We start from the raw sequence: 19,922 nt of genomic DNA, 5'->3' as shown, positions 1-19,922 counted from the left end.
CATACGTAGCTCACATTTGATGCCTGGGTGGCATATCAGTCGAGGTATTTATTCGATCAATTTGAAGCTTCATTTCCTGAGCTTGCAGACAAGGCAGCGCAAGCCGCCAATTCGGTTTGCTCAAAGTGAAGAGAGGATACACATTTGCATAATTTCTTTTTATTATCCCTCAGTAAAAGTCAGGATGCAAGAAACAGAAGAAAGAAACAAAGTTGTGCTCGCAACAAAAAGCTTCTTTTATTGAAACTGTGAAATCCTTGACGTCTTAACCGTATACTGAATGTTCCACAAAACTAAAATCCAATTTGTATTCATGGCTTTTTCATTTTATGAAACTGCTGGCAGCTGTTTTCTGTCAACTTACCTTTTAGTCAAATCACAAGTTTTTTTTTCTTTACACTCAGTCTTTCCTTACTTAAAAAAATATTTCCATGTTTCACCAGGGACAGATTTGCATATTGTTTCCGTGACGAGAAACACGCACAAATGATTAGCCTCGTCATGCTATATTTTACTCGAGTAGAACGTCCTCTCTGTGGCTGACCGGCAGATGTTTGGCTCACCATAATCGCAGGCTGCATCTGAACCCACAACACCATATATAACTATATTAATGAGCAAACAGCTAGCTATGTAGTAATTTTGCTGTCATCGTTATGGTAGGCTGACTCAAAGTGCATCAGTCAGTAAGGCAAACAAACAGCCTATTATGAAAAATACACGGCAGGGAAAGTAAAATATTTCTTCCATGATGAAACTTTTATACTGCTGAGACAGCCAAGGAAATGGGGTATAACGAAAAATACAAATTACATTATTTTCCTTTGTTAGCATAGTCCCATTTCTGTTTTAATTCTGTTCCAGACTATTTTTTTTCACCAAACTTTAATTGCCCCATCTCATCCCTGACCCCTCAAAAAGTTGCAAATGTTTAAACTTTAAAGTTGCACAAGGCAAAAATTAAGAAAAAAAGGCCCGATTTTGTAAACAGCGGGCTCTCCTTCTGTAGTTTCTGTCTCCCTCTAAGCCCTGCCCACTAGGAAGTGGCTAAGGTCAGTGTTACCACTGGTAGCACGAGGCGATACCTGGACCCTACATAGGTTGCACAGGTAGGCCAACTCCTCCAGGACTGCACATCAACATGTGTCATTGCCAAAAGGTTTTTTTGTATTTCCCAGTTCAGTCTCAGAAGCATGGAGACAAGCGGTTACTACAGGTCTGTATAGGTCATTAACCAATTAGCGGGACTGTTATCTGCTTCATTGTGCAAGAAAGAAAAGGATGAGCACTGCTAAAGCTATAGAATGACCTCCACCAGGCCACTGGTGTGATTGCCTTTGACCAAACAATGAGAAACAGAGGTGCACACAGACCTCTACACCCTAACTGCAATTAGATATCAGGATAAAATGTTTGCACAAGCTGTAACACCCTACGCTGGTACAGTGGGTCCTGGGTTCCTCCTGGTGCACAACAATGCCAGGCCTCATGTGGTGAGAGTATGCAGGCTGTTCCTGGAGGATGAAGGGATTGATAGCATTGACTGTCCTAAATCCAATAGAGCAACTCTGGGACATTATATATTTCAGTCCTTCCGATACTGCCAGGTTGCACCTCCGACTGTCCAGGAGCTCAGTGATGCCCTGGTCCTATCTCGGAGGAGATCCTCTAGGACATCATCCATCATCTCATAGGAGAATGCATGTATACTTTGAACCACAGTACATGGATGTAGACCCATTAGAAGCAGTGTTGCTGGAAGTTTGAAGATTGGCAGGTACATTAATGCTACTTAACTCACTCTTACACCCCATCTTTATTCAGTTTGCTCTGCTGCTGAGGACAGACACTTCATTAGTGTGATGACTAATGACTAAAAGAAGCAGTTCACACGGCTGGTGATATAAATAGAGCCGCCTGTTGAGCCCCCTCTGAACTTCATGGGAGGGGGGGAGGCTTGCCATGTAAATACAATCCCCTCCCTTTCACTCTTATGATAATAAGCTTTTTTGTTGTTCAGTCACCCTTTAAAGATGATAGTATACACTATATTTACACTGTGATGCTTGCAGAGAGTGTGAGCGTGTTTGTGTGTTTTTATTGCCCTGCCTGTGCAAATGCGTGTGCATGCTGGTATTTATGTAGCTGCAACATTCGGACTATAAAAGTGCTCTAATGTTGTAAATTATAGCACAAACCAATAATCTGTGAGTGCTTATGTCTTTGAACCCTCTAGGTCATACATGTACTTATCATCATTTATGTGTCATAGGAAGCTATAGCCACATAACACTGGAGGCTTTTTGGTTTTATCTGCCTGTCTCTCTCCCTCACACACACAGAGACACCCACCAACACACAAACACACACAGAGGGCCTCTGAACTCTCCACCCACTACGTCTGTGTCTCTAAGTGTAAATGAGTCCAGCGCCTCATTTTAAAGCAGAGAGATGACCTTCTTTAAAAGGCCAAATTTTACATTTTCAACCCATATGTGAAAGAGGGTGCACATTTAAAAATAGTCCACATGCATTTATCATCTCCTGCCTCTCGGAGAGCCTCATAATCAATCCAACAGCCGGCTGGATGACTGGGGGACTGGGCAAATCCCTTCATGATAGCAGTATCCAGTCTACAGCAGGCTTTAATGTACAATCAATAGCAAAGACTATTTATCTAATGATTGAGACAAAAACAGCATCAGTAAGTGTAACGTGTCCATCCAAGCATGTGATCAGTGAATGAGTAACATAACGAGGTTGTTTTTTTGTTAATGTGCAGCCACAATCATTCAATGTGTTTTAGTTTTTGTTCACAAATGAAGAACAATGAAACAAACAGCAAGGGATAAAAGTAGGTTTTTAAAATTACCATTAGAAAGAACTATATAGAAACAACAGGCACACATACACAATATACACAAATTTCACCACACACCCATAGGGTCTTAGCAGTGTTTTTTATTTTCTAAAGACACCTCAAATGTGTTTGTATGTTTATATTTTTATAAGTATAAGTATAAGTAGCAGAAACGTGTGTTTTTAACTGTAGCTCTGTGTCAGAGACAGGCATAAACCACAGTTTGCTTTTCTTCTGTTTCTCTCTTCATGTTTCTTGTGTTTTGTTTTTCCTTTTGCTGATGTTGTTTACCCCTGTCTGAGTTTTTAATTGTTTCCTCTACGTGTTTCCTCTGCGTATGTATTCCAGTATTGTGCCATTTTTTTGGCAGTCATTTCCTGTTTTATTTGTGTAATCACTTTCCCTGTGCGTATTAGGGTGTTTTATTCCTCTTTTTTGTGCTCTTGTGATTGTCTGCTCTTGTTCCTTATTACCCTGCTCTCTGGAGTGTGTAATTTTTTTCAGGGCTTCGTAGTTGCTCTGGTTCAGTTATTGCTCCCATTAGATGGCTTTTCTCTTTGGATGTTTTGTTTGGTTGGTTATTTTTTTTTATTATTTTTTTTCGCTTTTAAACTCCTAAATCTTTCAGCTTCCTACCAAAATCTGTCTGCCATGTGTGTTTGAATGTGGATCCTCCTTGAAATGAACTTGAACAGCCTTTTATTTTGCATGAGCAATGATATGTAAATGTTTGAAAAAGGGGGTACTACAAATAAATAACTAAATACATTTATATTAGCATTTTTGTTGCAGATGGCATAAAAAGTTCCTGAAGTGCCACACATGCAGAAAAATGATCTGCAACGCCTTCCTGCAGAGGAATGAATCTTGTCAAGCACAGCAGCAGCACCTTCTGCTTGAGTCATACCTGATAAAGTGAAATAAAGTTTAGAGTAAATAGACTAGAGGATGGAGGCCAAACCCACCAGAGTTCGTATGGCAGAAAAGTCCAAATAGAAATTTTAATCCCTCAGAATCAGCCATGTGTACAGAAACTTGATGGGTAAGAAGAACTGCAAGCTGCCAAAGAGAGAATCTTCCCAGATGCTCAGAACCAACTACAACCTCCCTCTATAGATCAAACACCTCCTGTCTTTTTTTTCAAATACAGACACCACGGTACAGCTGCACTAATTTGATGTCATTTCTGTCTATATGCAGATGCATTACCTTGATCAGAAGCCGGATGCTTCCCGAGGCCTTGTGGGAAATGTAGTACCAGAAGGAGAGCTTGCAGATGGCGCTAGACTCTTTCCACACAGAGCTTCTAATATGAGCTTTATCGCCTTTCAGTCCCACTGGTGTTGCTTCCAAATAGACAAAATGCCCTAAAGGGAGAGAAATGAGGGAAAGTGATGAAGGAGAAAGGCACTGAGCCAGCAAGTGAGCACAGAGGTTGAAAACTATCTCTGCACTGGTGGCTCTGACAAATCACATGAAGGTCACAAAACGTGTTGGGGGAAGGAGGGCCAAGAGTTACAGGGTAATCTCTGACACATCTTCTAATGTCTCACTGCCTTTGGCACAGGGGAGCACTCAAACGTTCTCAGTTAAGTAGAGAAAGGAGAAAGCAGGAAAATGAATGAATGAAAAATAAAGAAAGTGTATCTGTCTTTGCACTCAGCATTAGCGACATTAATAATAATAATCTTACATCGTTTTTTTTTTGTAGTCTATGGCTTTTGTATCGCTGTTACTGAATATTTTAAACACACTTAAAGTTTAGTTATAATTCTTCTGATTTTCATGGAATCAAACTCAATTTTTTATGGTCTACATTTTTCAGCAGAATATTAAGATTCAGTCGACCACCAGTCGGTTTTAAGTTGGCTTTTCAAGAAATGATGCAGCATGCAATCTGGTGTTCCCACAGCTAGATCAGAACTGTATTAAGACTTTCACTGTGAAGCACTTAGTGGGAATGTAATATATTTCTCACCACAGTTTGCAAAAAACATGAATGCCTCTGCAAGACATCCTCATTTTCGGTGTTTTTGCAGATAACAAAGTAATGGGAGAAGAAGCCACAGCAGGGTATTCTTCTCCTCCTCCTCCTCTGTAACAAACTCCCTTTTCTCTGCTCTGTTGTTGTCTGGTTACGGCTGTTATTGCTGACTGACTTCTTTATTAGAACATTATTTGTCTGGCTGCACAGTAAACTGACTCAGAAAAAGCTTTTTGTTTTGTTTCTTCACAGAAAAGCTGTTTAGCAAGTGTTTCCTGTAGTATTTACCCACACTTGCTGTGACTGTTATTCTGTTTGGCAAGGTTTGAAATGATTTATTAAAGCAACAGATATGTCTCTGAGCTCATCACTCCCTGCACATATCTTACACATAGAAATTGGAGAGTGATGGGAAAAGTTGCCCCCAGAGCTTGCAGGAGGATGCTGGCGATGCAGGACAGGAGCGCTGACATGCCAGAGAGAGGGAGATGGGAAATCGGCAGACGTTAAATCTTAATTTGAGCGTGTGTTTGGTAAATGACATGAGGAAAGTGCGGCATGTTACGTGTGCATGACACAGCACGCACGGGGGTCAGCCAGCAAGCTAGCAGAATTAGCTTCAACAGCAGCTCGTGTCACATTTGAAATCTTTTGCACATCCTTAAGACCAAATGGGTGTGGACATGAGACCTGTGAGGGGAGTGTCCTGCAGTCACTGTAATGTTTGCAGCACATCTTTTGGGTTAAGTTTGTTTGGGGATGTGACCTCCATGAATCAGTCAGGGCACACAAACGCTCGATAAGATCGGGGTCTGGAAAGTTTGCAGGTCGGGTCAAGGTATCTGCCTTTTTGTTGCATTCCTTGAGCTGTTCTTCTTTTTGTGGAGGCTGGAAAGGCTGCAGCCATCCTGGGAATCCCTTCCCTGCACACAATCTGACTTTTAAAAGTAGTTTCTAAATGCAAATTCTCATCCAGCAGGCTTCTTGGACTTCTTAGTAAAGGAAGGTTTGTGTGCAAGATTTGCTATGCATTATCCTTTTAATAAAAAATGATGCTGTCAGAAGCTCTGCATTTATTTATTTTTATTTAGCAGTGTTTCACCAGATGCTCTTCATGATGTAACCCCAAGGGGATTTGGACCTCTGGATTCAAAAAAGGAATCTTTTGCTTCCCAAGCGAGTGTGCTAACTAATGATTAGAACAAAATAAAAAGATCTCCTGCTTTGCTGTCCATTTCTTATCTGATCAGTTAGCTTCACCTCAGGGTTATAATGGGAACATTGGGAAGCACGGAGGTGATGGCTATGCAACAAATGACAGCTAATTTAAACTCAAATGGCATAATTGCATTGCTAATTGCTAAACAAATTAGATAACAATGAAATGGCATATTAAAAAGCAAAATCATGTGCATTTGTTTCTTATTGCAATCATCTGAGGCTCTAAGTGGACCAGTATGGTATGTGGAAAAACATCAGCATCTGTCCAGTTTTGACTGGGGAATAATATTAGCCATGTTTGCTGGGTTGCCATGAGGTGCTGGTTTGGATCAGTATCAAAGTAGGAGATACATGCAGGAGGCTGTATAATAAAAATTAGCTTAAGTAATAAGTAATTTATGTGTATTGCTTTTTTGGCATGCACAGAGTAAAGTGGAATTTTAGCCTTGAATAAATCACCTGGTGCGCTTTCACATGCTGAGAAGAAACTCATTGATTTTGTCTCTAAAGTTACAAAAGCGTGAATTAAACATGGTGGAGAGCCATTTGGCCCAAGCAGGTAAAATTTGAAAAATCATTCATTCTGATTATACAAAGCCACTCACAAGCACAGATGCACCTGCTAAATTATGCAACGGTAATTAAAGAATTGTTCTTTTTAATGAGAAACGGTGGTAAAAAGAAAAATCCTACAACTTTAAATGTGTACAGAGTTCATAGTGTACCAGAAAATGCAAACTCATACCATTCTCATTCATCAGTGTGTGATCATACGGAGGCCGTATGCTTTGGACAGACCCAGTGCCCAGCACCCAGTGAAAATTATCAGCAAGGGAGCTCTTCCACCCACAGCGTCCGTTCTCAAAGGTGCACGAAGTCCCACAATGCTTCTCATCCGTTCCATCGCCACAGTCATCTGTGAAGTCACAGCTCTGCCATGGAGTGAAACACCTGCCATTTTCACAAGGCAGGAAGCCCGAAGGACAGGACCCTGACAATAAAACAACAACAAAAAAGAAATATATCTGAGACGCGAATGTTCTTAAATGTAAAGTAGCATGTTTTTTCTAAAATATATGACAGGTCGCCAGTCGTCCTGGATCTTTGGAACTCACTACCACTTCACCTCCATCAGCCAGACCATATTACACATTTTCAATCACATGTTAAAGCCAAACTGTTCAGCATATAAACTATAACCCATATTTTTTATATATATTATTCCGGGATTTTAAATATTTCTTGCTATTGTGTTTTTTGTGGATCTTGTTAATTTTGTGGAGTCAGGCCAGCTTGAGTGTTTTGAAAAGAGGCAACAAATAAAATTTATTGTCATTATTATTATTATTGAGCGTCCCATAAAATAACACCACCTCTGGATCGACGCACTGTAAAGGTCAGTGTCGAGCTTCATCTCCATATTCTTCTTATATTTGTCTGTACTGCTATCACATATATACTGTATATATGAACTGTATATGATTTGTTTTATCCATACAAAACAGGTATAAGAACCAGACTGCAGGAAGTCATTGCTTCTCACCAAGAAATAATATCGTTTGCAAAACTGAAAACTGTTTTCCAGACACTGTATGTTAATTATGTATGTTCATTTAAGAAGTTTACATGTGCAAAGCTAACAGGCTGCTGCTGCAGGTTAATATTTAAAGTAAAGCAATTTGTGCATTTCCTAAAACAACCAGCTTTTCTGTTATGAATTACAAAGTGCAATAAAAATGTTGTGCCTAAAGGAGTTTCAGCAAAATAACTACTGTGTGCTTCACCAGATTAGACAGCACCGCATGAGTTGAGCATTAACTTCGGAGCGTAAGCAGTCAACTCATGAGAGGGGGACCGTCTGCATGTGGCATCGGGGGCTCTTTAAGAGGCTTAGGAAGACAAAAGGGCATGGGGCTATAAGAATGAAACACTGTATGATCGGGTGGCTGGAGAAGGCTGGAATCTGCTTCTTTTGGAGCCAAACATTCCAGTGGGGTCAGTGCTTAGCTTAAGGGAGTGTTACAAAGAGAGATGAGGCGTGATGAAGAGGGGCGGTCCTTGTAATTAAAGGAGAGAAAGGGGTATAAGTCCTTCCTAATCCTTTGTTCCTCTTCAGATGCACAGGACCAGAAGCAATGTGCCCCACAAAGGCACATAGGAAGCCAGGAAGCCACAGCTCCCAGCTGCTCTGCTACGTACTGAGCCTGTAGGTGAATTTATTTCAAAGATCAGCTAACAGCATACTGCTAAACCCACAGGAGTGGCTACCGCTCTGCTCCTGTGAATGCACACTAATTCATTTGTCCTAATTAATTCCTGCTTATATCTTGTTACATGGATAACTCAAAGAGCTCGAAGGCTGCTGGCAATGTGACCTTCTCACCAGGCTCCTCCTGTCCTTACATACATACAGTATGTGGGAAGGCGCCCTGAGCGGCATGCTGCCCCCTTGTGCAGCAATGTCATTCAGGTTCAACATTAAAGTTTAAATCCCAGTGAATTATTTCAGGATAGGAAGTTTATTGAAGGTTTATTGAATATAGAAGGACACCCAGGTTTCAGATAATTCACTGGAAAACTGTCCTGTTTTTATCTAAAATATTTATAACATTTATTGTTAATTAGAAACACTTTACTGTAAAATGTGGACCTTTATGAATGAATTTCCATAATATGAACATTGCACACAGCCACTTACTTGACTGCACAAGTATTAAAGAGTAGATGACCCTAAATGTTTCAGTTTGCAGCTTTTATCTTTTACAGAAAGAGACACAAAAAAAGATTAAAAAGTTTTGCTTTCACTGCTTTACTAAAGGATTTTAATGGAAAACTTATTTGACTTGTATTTTCCCCAGTTCTATTGCAAGTCCAACACAATAGTGACTTGAAGAAGAAGATCGGCTCAAATCTGATTTGCATTTTGTTCTTTCTCTCCTTTACACACGCTCACATTTACATGCAGTCTACAGATGCAAACAAAGAACTCCACGTTAACATCATTCATGTGTGTTGTTCTACAGTTTTGGGTATTTTTTCAGGCAGAGCTATAAAACAAGTGCAAGTGGAGAGTAAAAGCGGTCGGTCTTTCTGCTCCATCGTGTGATGGTTTTATATAGATTGAAGCTGTGGAAGAAAAAGCTCCCGAGGGAACAGCAGTATATAATTACAGTTCCTGCTGTCTCTGCTCTCATCAGTATTACTGTACGTCCTCTGCAGCCTGCAGCTGCTGAGACACAAAGAGAAAAGGTTTCTGTTTCAAGTCTTCTCCCTCTTGTCTCATTAATGGCCACTTGGACTCACCTCACTGTCAGGGCAGCGGTGATACTCCCTGACTTAACCTTCAAGAAATGCTTCATATCACCGTGTTCTTTACAATGCCTTTCTTTCCTGTTTTCACACTACTTTATTTGCTTCTTCCTTCTTCTTTCAGAAAATTATCCTGTCATGTTTAAAGGGGGAAAAAAGCATCTTCTGACCCTTTTAATTTTGCTATATGTCTCAAACTTGTAGTCCTATGCACTGGATTTCAGCTCCTTATGGCCTATGTTTAAGCCCTTAACATATATTGCATAGTGTAAACTGTAAATCTTTCCATGCATTTTCTTCCACTTATATGACTCAGTGCTGCAAGAGGAACTGGAGCCTATACCAGCTGCCAGAGGGCGAACGGTAGCAACCTGTCCAGAGTGTCACAGGGCCAACACAGAGTGTCAGACAACCATTCACAGTTGCATTCACACCTATAGCCAATTTATAATCACCAATTAACCAAACCCCACAAACTGCATGTCTTTTGGAGGAAGCCAGAGTACCCAGAGACAGCCCAAGCAGACACGAAGATCATGCAGATGCCACAGAGAAAGGCTCCAGCCAGATGGTGGATTCAAACCCAGGACCTTTCCCATTTTTGTACCCTCATACCTATAACAGACCCATTTCGGTAATATATCTATATACCTATATTATTGCTAATATAAATTTTGTAATATATCTATATTATGGCTAAAGCACTTCTGGATGGATGCAAACTGCATTTCGTTGCCTTGTACTTGTGACATGTGCAATGACAATAAAGTTGAATTCTATTCTATTCTAAATAAAACCTAAAACGCATGCACTTTTTTTAACCATCATAATGAGAGGAAACTATATAAAATGAGCTGCATGCTAAAGATGGATATATAAAAGTTTCCTCTAAGTCTCAACAGTATGAGAAAAATCACCAAGCAGAGCAGTGGAGTAAGCTGAAGGTAAGCATCATTAGCATGCAAACCTGCAGCGACTCTTATTGACACCACACTACTTCTCTAATAATGTCTGATTAATATTGGAGCACAGCTATTCACTGTAGGCACCGAAAGAGACGAATGCAAACAGACAGTGAAACAAAGAGAGAGGTAAGAGAAAGAGACAGCTGTAAGGACAATCCTGCACATCACCATGCAGCTGGATACAAACCCTCTACAGCTCAAAATGACAGGGAGCTTCACAGTTTTTATTCCTTTCTGCACACAGGCAATCAGATTTTCTCTTCTCTCTCGACATCAGCTGCATCGGAAAGGCAGTACGTTTAATAGGCCAATTACAGCCACAGTGACAATGCCGATAAATCAGCTCTTCTTGTTTTCTCTTGCCTATTAAAGGGTTCGCTCATAAAAAATGCAAGGGATGCAGAGGAACCTCTACGTGCTGAACATCTCCCTAGTCTAAAATTCAAACTATGACGGGTTCGCTTTGGTCAGAGCTTCAGCCCCGAGGTGAGCAAACGTTTCACAGCATTTCTCCTTAGATTGTTTGTTTTAGTTCAAAACATCTTATTTTTTTATATCAGCAAAACTCCATCTTAAACTGGATGTTACTGTTGAATTGCTCAAAAAAAACAAGAAAGGAATATTTTATATAGGTAATTTAAATTAAGACGAGTATCTAACGGAAAACCGAAGATACCGAAAAGCTTAAAAATGGAAATGTGCAACGTTTGACAATGTTAGTCCAAAGAAAACCAGCATGTTTGATAGGCCATCTCTATTTTCAAGAGCTCTAAATCTGGATTGGTTGAGCTTTTGAGCTCATTTTAATCCAGTCCTCATCAACTCCAGTTTTCACCTCCAAATGAAGGTGGTGTTATAATAACCCAGGAGCCATTATTAAATCTCTGATTGCCCATATGAGCAAACTATCAAGGTGAAAGTAATCAAAACTGTAGTTATCGACATCTTAGTGAGATCTTTTCTGAAAATTCGCCAAATAGTTTAATTGGGAACTCGGGGCTCTGCAGTTCCGTTCTGCCTCAATGACAGTGATCTTTAAGCTTTTGTGATAAAATCCTCATATAAAGCAGCCCTAGAGGGAAACAGTTAAACAGCTTTTCACAGAAAATGACTACAGCCCCAGAATTCGCCCTGCCACGGCGGAATTAAAAAGTCATTATTAGAATAGCCGGGTCTTTTAGAAGGAATAATATAAAAACAGCTTTAACAAGAGAGGATCGCCACCATTATTACAACTGCAGATTTTGAGACTTTTCGCCTGATAGGTGAAACAGGGAAACAGCAAAGTTACAAGGATTCAGTAAAAGTTGTGCCTCAGTGCTGCAGTCAACAAGCATCAAAAGTAACTTTTACTTTAAAGGCAAACAATCTCTGTATCTCGATTGTGTCACACCTTTCACCATTGCTCTACCGCTTGAAGAGTAGCTGCAGGCAAATCCACGTGTTCGATTCAAACTTTGAGGAAAAGCAGCAATCTGCTGGTGACCAAAGGAAATGCTTTGAACATTCTGCATTTACTGTTTGCTTTTCTTATTAGAAAACCACTCACAAACCGGTCAGGGAATACATGTTTTTCCCCTTACGTCTGGTGGTTGTGTCAGGTACAATATGGCAGACAACTCTCGAGCAATATGTGACCTCACATGAGAAGACCATGACGTCTTCTCATGTGTACACTATTAATTATGTTTAAGGCTAAAAATAATATTTTGCCCTTTAAGTTACAAAGAGTATTTTTAATGTGTTCAGGGGGAGAAGATAGCAGAAGGAAATTTTATTTTAAGCATCAGCTAGCTAGGACCACACAAAGATTAATGAGTCCAACGGTTAGGGGTATACGACTGTGGAACTCTCTTCATTATAATTTAAAGAATTGTATAAGTTTACATTGTTTTAAAAAGTGTTACATGCTTAAAACGATAACTCAATATGAAGAATGCGAATGAAATTGGAGTTCATTGAAAAAGGATCCATTATAATTTTTTGTTTTATTTATTTTAAATTTATTTTTTCCTTGTTACTATGTGGAGTGGTATATTCTGATTGTAAATTTGTTGTTTGGTTTGGGTTAGGACCGGAGAGAAATGTTAATATTAGTTTGTTTCCTGATTTTTGGTGCCCACTTGTAATATAAGTTGGATTGTAGATAGGGGGCAGGGTTTAATAAGAATATTTTCTTCTTCCTGCTCCTTTTCACACATGGTTGTAGTGCTTTATTGATAGAAAGTGTGGTTGGTTTGTTTGATCTGTTGTACCAAGTGTGAAATAAATAAATAAATGAGAAATGAGAAATGTAAAACGTTTGTGATTTATAGAAAGCTCTAGTTTATTTACTATAAGCAATATATGCACTATATAGTTTTTGGTGGCTTACAGTTTTTCATATTTTTGTGAATGATAGGAGGGTGTACAATAACACGGAAAGAAACAGCCAAGGTCGAAATGAAACATATATCCAATAAAGTGAACTGCGTACCTGGAGGAGGTGAAGGAGTGTTATCGGGCGATGTAGCTGAGGAAGCGAGAAGGCATCCTGGAGAGAAGGTAATGTCATCCAGGCAGATGTCAACCTTTAGGTTTCGGCCTACCTTGCCCTCGATCATGACCTGGAAGTCCTTGGAGCTGCTCAGCGGGATCTCCTTCATCTGCCAGTAGTTGCCCTGATCTCCCGTCAGGGTCAGGAGGAGATGGAGATGACCTTCACTTTTGCTGAACACACTGAGAGTCCCAATGCCATCTCCAGACATGTGGAAGTAGAAACGCATCTGAGAAAAGGAGGAAAATGAAAAAGGTGTTAATTTAAATAGCACAAAAAATATCAATAGTTTAGTAACTGTAATGTCTAACCCTGAAGACTTTAAATTTTTTGTTGGGAAATGGTGAAAAATGCTGGTATGGACTAATATCCTTACTGTAATAAAGATGTCAAATAATTCAATCGCTACTATATCTGCACTGGTACTCTTTCTAAATAATAGGCTTGGATCTTTCAAAGGTCGCTTGCTTGACACACTGATACCACTTTGTTCTCTTCTTTTCTTTTTCTTATATTGGTCTACTGTGGAAAGAAACAAAAAGTAGAGGCATGCTAAGGTGATTAAGTTTTAATCCACTCGGTCTGTCACTGGATCGATGTGCTTTTCCCTTCAGTCGTAGCCTTTATTAAAGCACAGAGAGAAATTGTGTTTCTCCATCACACATCAGTGAGTTAGCAGTATATTTTATGGGCTTTCTCTCCAAATGGAGGCTTGTTCAGGAGCTGTGGCAGCACACCTCCCTCACTCATTCGCCAGAGAGAGCATTTCCCCCATAGCACAGCCCTCCCTTCAGTTTAATTGGAGCCTTTTTGCTAACCGTGTGATTGATTGACAGGTCAGGAGAAGGATAAGACAGACACGACACACAGAGCAAACCAGGCAGTCAATCAAGAAATCATTTCCCAGTAGAGCATGGGGCTGACAGCTGGGAGGACACACACATACTACCAACCAAGCATACACACTCAGTTGCTAATTGCCTGTTTAGTTGCATCACGTTTTCAGCTCTAATTGTAAGAACAAGAAGGTCAATATTTAAAAGTCATTTCTTAAGACTAAAACTTGCAAGCTGACAGGAATTTCTTAATTTTAAGAAATACGTTCATGTCCTTCCTAATAAACGTTTTCCACTCATCTCTGAAATACATAAGAAACTAAAGTCAGCAGCTGGTTGGGTTTACATGAAAAGTACATCTCATCTTTACACTTGTTTGAGGACTAAATGACAAAAATGACTATTTTCATCTCCATCGCCTCTTTATGCTAAGCTAAGCTAAGTTAGCTTAGCTACAGCTAGCTCTTAGCAGCAACTTTTCCAAAAAGTTGAACTTGAATCTTGATCGTGTGAATATACCAAAACCACTGAATTTAGCTCTTCTTATATATATTAAATATATATATTTTACACTAGTTACTACTGAAAGTCAAACATACATATATTATATTATACACTGCTGTGCAAAAATTCTCAAGACACCCTTTATTTCTTTATATTTGACTAAGAAAACTGAAGGTAGAAGTAGAGGTTTATTGAAATGTGCACTTCAACACTACAGCCCCAAATCAAGATAGAGCCTCCACTGTGTTTTAGAAATCACTGTAAGCACTGTAAGCACATTGGTGGCAATTACAACTAAAAATTTCAAATCTGGATTCATAACTCCATCAGACCTGTTTTCACTGATTTTCAGTGCAGTTTTCGTGTAATCTGGCATATTCAGCCTTTTCTTCCTGTTTCCCTTCCACTGACACCTTCAAAAGGCATCTCTCGGGTCCTCTGTCAGATCTTTGTTGGATATTTTTCCCCTATTACTTAAAGATATTACTTAAAAATAGTATTTATCTGCTGTAGATAGGTTTTCAGGCCAGTTAATTGTTCATTTGTCCTCTATCTGTCCAGTTTCCTCATACTGCATACCATGCAAAAAGATGGCACGTTTTCAGTTATTATCTCTTTGGGAATCATCACTAATTTTATTAGTGTCAAACTGTGTTATCTTTGGCATTTTTCAAAGATTCAACAATAGAAATGGGAATAAATTATGCATTAGTGCATAAAGTTGAAAAACAGCCAATGTCCAAAGAACAACTTCCAAGGATCTTCAGGAAGTTTGGAAAATTATTGCTTGAAATCATTTAAAGTATAAGAAAGTTTTGCTGATTGGAAGAAAAATATGTAGAAATCAGTTGTAGTTCAAAGGTTTTGCACAGTGCTTTGTGTGCACACACAAGTCCCAGACAATTATCTGAATAACATCAATCATGTTGTTATAAAGCAATGTTTCTTAAGAGATCTAATTAGGAATCCACTGACTCACAAAACCCAAAGATGGGAGGATTCAACAGGGCATGATGATTATTAATATATTGTTAAATAATGTATATTTTACAATATTAATTAAAAACACAGTATTTTATTATATAGCTCAAATAATCCATCCATCCATCCTAGGGTTAAATGGAATTTGTGTTAGTGGTCTTGGTACCAGGACACACCTGCCTACCAACCAGCCTACCAGCTCAAATCATGCCACATCAAAACCAATAGAAACGGCCAAATTTTGATGACCTCAGAATTTAAAAATTTAATCCGTGGTAAAGTGTTTTTTAGCGTCTTCATTTAGCTGTATTTTTAATAATTCTCGTACATTCTGCCCTTTGACCTTGACCTGACCTTGCACTGTGAGCTCCTGCGGCTCAGTAGGGGTCCTATTATACGAGCGGTGCTGCCATCTTCCTGAGGAAATGAACTTTCCAAGTAGAGGTAGTGTCCCGAGGAGTTTCTCAGGGTGTGGTCAGTTGATGGCCTAGTTCCAATGTTTGGACTGCTGCTGATCCTCCAATCAAAGTCATCCTCTTGGCACTGGCGCCAGGAACAGAGGTCAAACTCAAAACTGCAGCGTTCAATAAAACCCTCTGAAAGATGGCAATAAAAGAAGAAATCAATTACGGCTGTTCATTTATCAGAAAATTAATCTTCCACTTAAAGTCATCAGTCAAACTCAATTAGAAGAGGCCTCACGGCAGATGTAGGGGTTCTCGTCTGAGCTGTCCCTGCAGTGGTTGATGAAGTCACACAGGTTGTCCTGAGGGATGCAGTGGCCATTTGCGCAGGTGTACTGCTCAGGTGTGCAAGGCTGGTCTGAAGGAAGAGGAGGGGAGCAATCCACGAAGCTGACATCATCTATTACCAAGTCACCCATGTAGCTGATCCCTCGTTTAGCAGAGAATACCACCTGAAAAAGAACAACAGACCCGGGATCAACTCTGAGTCCTCACTATTTTTGGAGAGCAAGGTCGATGCTTAATGTTATCAGGCAAGCCACGGAAACAGAAGAGCCGATAGCCCCTGTCCTAATGAGTCTTGTTATTCTGCGTCTAGCGGCAGTCAGCTGATGAAGTGCTCGGAGGGGAAAGGAAAAGGGCACTTGTAGTCTCAAAAAGGGCTCTGAAGGTTTGGTGTGAAAAGGCCTTTCAGCTGCTGATTGTACCATCAGCTCTGATCTGACTCTCTGTTCTGACAAAGGTTAATGTGCATCAGTGGGATGACTTCTCCGATGCAATCAAGCCACCGGGGCAGGCACTGTACTTTTATCTGGGTGTGGCAGTTTTGCCCCTCAGATGAAGACATTGATTATCTCTTGTTTTGAAAGGACAGGCACTTCTCTAAAGATTGTTTTAGGTCAAGTGGCTGTGAAGAATTAAATGGAATTTAAATCATTGACATTTTTTAGTAAAACTCTGTTTTCACTTTGACATGATTTTGAATTAATTTTTGTCAGAAAAAAAGCCAAATTATATTGTCCAGAATTTTATTTATTAAAAACAATAAAAGGGTGAAACCACAGCAAACCATCTGCCTTCATCTCACTCTAGCCTCCTCTTCTGTGGCACCAACTCTTTTCATATCCTTCCTTACTACATCCATGAATCTTTTCTGTGGTCTTCCTCTTTTCCTCCTGCTTGGCAGCTCCATCATCTATATCCAGTACATCCACTACTCTACTGCACATGTCCAAACATCTCTGTCCTGCCTCTCTAACTTTGTCTCCAAAACACTAAACCCGAGCTGCCCTTTTGATGCTGCTGATGAAAATCTGAGCATCTTCAACTCCACCTCCAGCTCAGATGCGTTGGTTTTGTCAGTATCACTCTCTCCAATCCACACATCATAGCAGGTGTAAATACTATCTTGTAAACCTTCCCTTTCACTTTTGCTGCTGTTGTTCTGTCATTTTATACTTTTACTGTATATCATTGTAAAAATACCACTGTATAAAATGTCTAAATTGTTTAAAAATGACAATTTTATATTATTTTTATATAAAAGTTGATATGAACCATTTCATTGCATTAAACTGATTTAGATATCTCACTAGTTTTCTTAGGGAAAAATTATGTAACAGACCTGGACATTACTCAATAACCCCAAAAACACTTCTCCTCGTCTCCATTTGTTGCCTTGGTTACCAGTCTCAGTCCAAACCTCATGAGTGATGTTTGTTTGCTTCAGCAGCACCTGCAGACATCAGAAAAGCAACAGATATGAATATTTCCGTGACTCAATTCTGATGAGACCCCATACACAGAAATGATCTGTCTTCTCTCTTTACCTTCAGTGTTCCCACGGTGAAGCCCCTCATGTGGTACCAGAAGACCAGGGTGCACTGCGGCCCAGTGGAGGAGATGACAGGAGTCTGGAGGTCAGTGGTCTGACCGTATCCACCGTTTGAACTGTCTGCATACATATACCACCCCTTGGAGCTGTTGCTATCAGAGGAATATCAGGAATACAGAATAAGATCTCAAATTCAGCTGCGGATCTGAGACGGAAATGAGGAGTTAAATCAGCTTTAGTAATGTCTTTAGCCTGAGTGCCTTGGATATACCGAGAAAGGGCTCTGCATTGGAACTGGCAGCTGAATTTTTAGTATGTAGTGTAGTATAGTGCAAAAATATACACTTTTTTTCAGTAAAACATTTGTCTTAAAGGAAACAACCCATTTGTGATTTCTTGGCATTTCTTTGGGGAAATATTCGTTTAGGATTTTTTCCCTTCAGGCCTAAACGGCTGATGGGATATTGTTGTTGCCCTGCCAGGCAGGCGGAAAAGGTGAACACCCAAGTTTGTGAATGCAATACGAGATGCAATACAAATACGAATGCAAGAAAGAGGCGATGTAGGACTTTCAAATTGATACTGTTGGGGTTTCTACTAAAAATCTCAAGGATGAGAATCTGGTGAATGCGATAACTCGAGAAGGAAGTCATGTAGGATTTTTCAATTGATACCATAGCTGTATCTGTCTGTATTTTTTGTAGATTGTTACATTTTCCCAGAGGCAATAAATTGCTGAAGAAGTAAGAAAGTTCAAGAACACTCAGCTGGGAGAACATCTAGCAATTAATTAATTTAATTGGTAGAAGTAAAGATGGGCAGAGGCTCTCCAATCTGTGAAAGAGTGTGTAAGAAGATGACTTCATAAACAATGTTCCTAAACGTCAAATTGCAGAGCCTTTGCAGCTGTCATCATCTACAGTGCATAACATCATCAAAAGATTCAGAGAAACTGGAAATGTCTCTGTGTGTAAGGGACAAGGCTGAAGACCTTTATTGGATGCCCGTGGTGTTCCGTCCCTCAGACAAGACTGCAACACTCATCGGCATGATTGTGTCACTGACATTACTAAATGGGCCCAGAAACCACTGACAGTTAAGATGCGAACTAAAGCTGCAAAAAGAAAGCCATATTTGAACATGCTCCAGAAGCGCCGTCGTGTCCTGTGGGCCAAGACTCATTTGAAATGGACTGTCTCACAGTGGGAAAGTATTCTATATCCAGATTACACAATCTTGTTGGTAATCCCGGATGCTGCGGAGAAGGAAGCCCTTCCAACATGCAGCGTTCAGTTCAAAAGCCAGCATCTCTGATGGTGTGGCGGTGCCTAAGTGCACATGGTATGGGCAGCTTGCACGTTTTGGAAGGAAGTATCAATGCTGAAAGGTATTATAAAGGTTTCAAAATGAACAATAATACTGAAAAAATTCCAAAAACTCTTAGGTAGGTGCTTACAGGGTGTGATCATTAGTAGGACGGTGGTACTCCTCTCCAAAATGATTGCTCTCCCCTTGGTCACATGACCAGCGAAACGAGTGATTCAGTATGAAAGAGGGTTTGACAATCTTCCACCCACATGTGTCACCTCCTTCAAAATCACAGTTTTCCTTCACTGGAAAAGAGGGAACATAAAAATAAAAAATGTCTCAAAAACATTTAAGAAGACTGATAATGCAATAGTTAAAGCCTTTTAAATGTTTTACCACAACTTATTTCGTCTGATCCATCAGAGCAATCATATCTAAAGTCGCACACTTGACTGAAGGGAATGCACTCCCCATATGTCCCACAAGGAAACTCTCCATAATGGCACATATTGGGTTGAACTGTGGGGGCTGGAGTCGTCACTGCTGGAGTTGTATTATTCAGTGTGGGGAGCTCTCCTAGAGCAAGAGACAGAAAATAACTAACACTGGAAACAGAATTTCACTGTACAGTTTTGTGTTGTAATCATTTACCTTCATAAGGCTCACAGTTGAGGAAGGAAAGGTCATCAATAGCAATGTCTCCAGTAAAATCATCTCCAACTGTACCTTGAATCAAAATCTGGGAAATAAACACACGGCATATTCAGTCAACGAGTTAGTGTATAAAGTCCGTCCAAAGCTTTTAACAGTAACAGCTGTAGCTGCTGGTGTATTAATTTAGGAACCAATTAAAAGTGAACTCAGGATTTTGGTATTGAGTACATCTGCTGGGACACTTTTGGTTATTTCGAAAATGTTCATGTAACCTTTTGGTTCAGTCACAACAGTCTCTGTTACCTTGCTAATATCTACTGAAGTTAGCCCAATTAGATAGCTATACATGGTCTAAGTAAAAATTCTCTGTTAGAGAGAAGTACGGTGGCCCTGAGAGGCCAAACGGACTGCAACTTAAGAAAACACCAGCAATAAGAAAAACGCTGCAAAAGCGCACAAAACACAA

General features: G+C 39.9%; 1 protein-coding gene across 1 annotated transcript in view; it reads right to left on the bottom strand.

Annotated features, from left to right (window-relative positions):
• malrd1 (MAM and LDL receptor class A domain containing 1) overlaps positions 1-19,922 on the bottom strand; it is a 67,629-nt gene that overhangs the window by 24,193 nt on the left and 23,514 nt on the right. Inside the window, exons 11-20 of the mRNA XM_084939941.1 lie at positions 19,454-19,541; positions 19,199-19,378; positions 18,951-19,107; positions 17,490-17,646; positions 17,285-17,395; positions 15,899-16,112; positions 15,551-15,792; positions 12,816-13,104; positions 6,811-7,056; positions 4,070-4,227 (exon numbers count right to left, since the gene is read on the bottom strand). Coding sequence (XP_084796067.1) covers positions 4,070-4,227; positions 6,811-7,056; positions 12,816-13,104; positions 15,551-15,792; positions 15,899-16,112; positions 17,285-17,395; positions 17,490-17,646; positions 18,951-19,107; positions 19,199-19,378; positions 19,454-19,541 — 1,842 coding nt within the window. The remainder of the gene's footprint in view (positions 1-4,069; positions 4,228-6,810; positions 7,057-12,815; positions 13,105-15,550; positions 15,793-15,898; positions 16,113-17,284; positions 17,396-17,489; positions 17,647-18,950; positions 19,108-19,198; positions 19,379-19,453; positions 19,542-19,922) is intronic.

The sequence above is a fragment of the Perissodus microlepis genome, chromosome 9, assembly GCF_051167445.1.
Source record: "Perissodus microlepis isolate ML-2025 ecotype Zambia chromosome 9, ASM5116744v1, whole genome shotgun sequence".
NCBI lineage: Eukaryota > Metazoa > Chordata > Actinopteri > Cichliformes > Cichlidae > Perissodus > Perissodus microlepis.
Note: the sequence above shows the minus strand (reverse complement) of the source record. Positions and strands in the feature narration are given on the sequence as shown.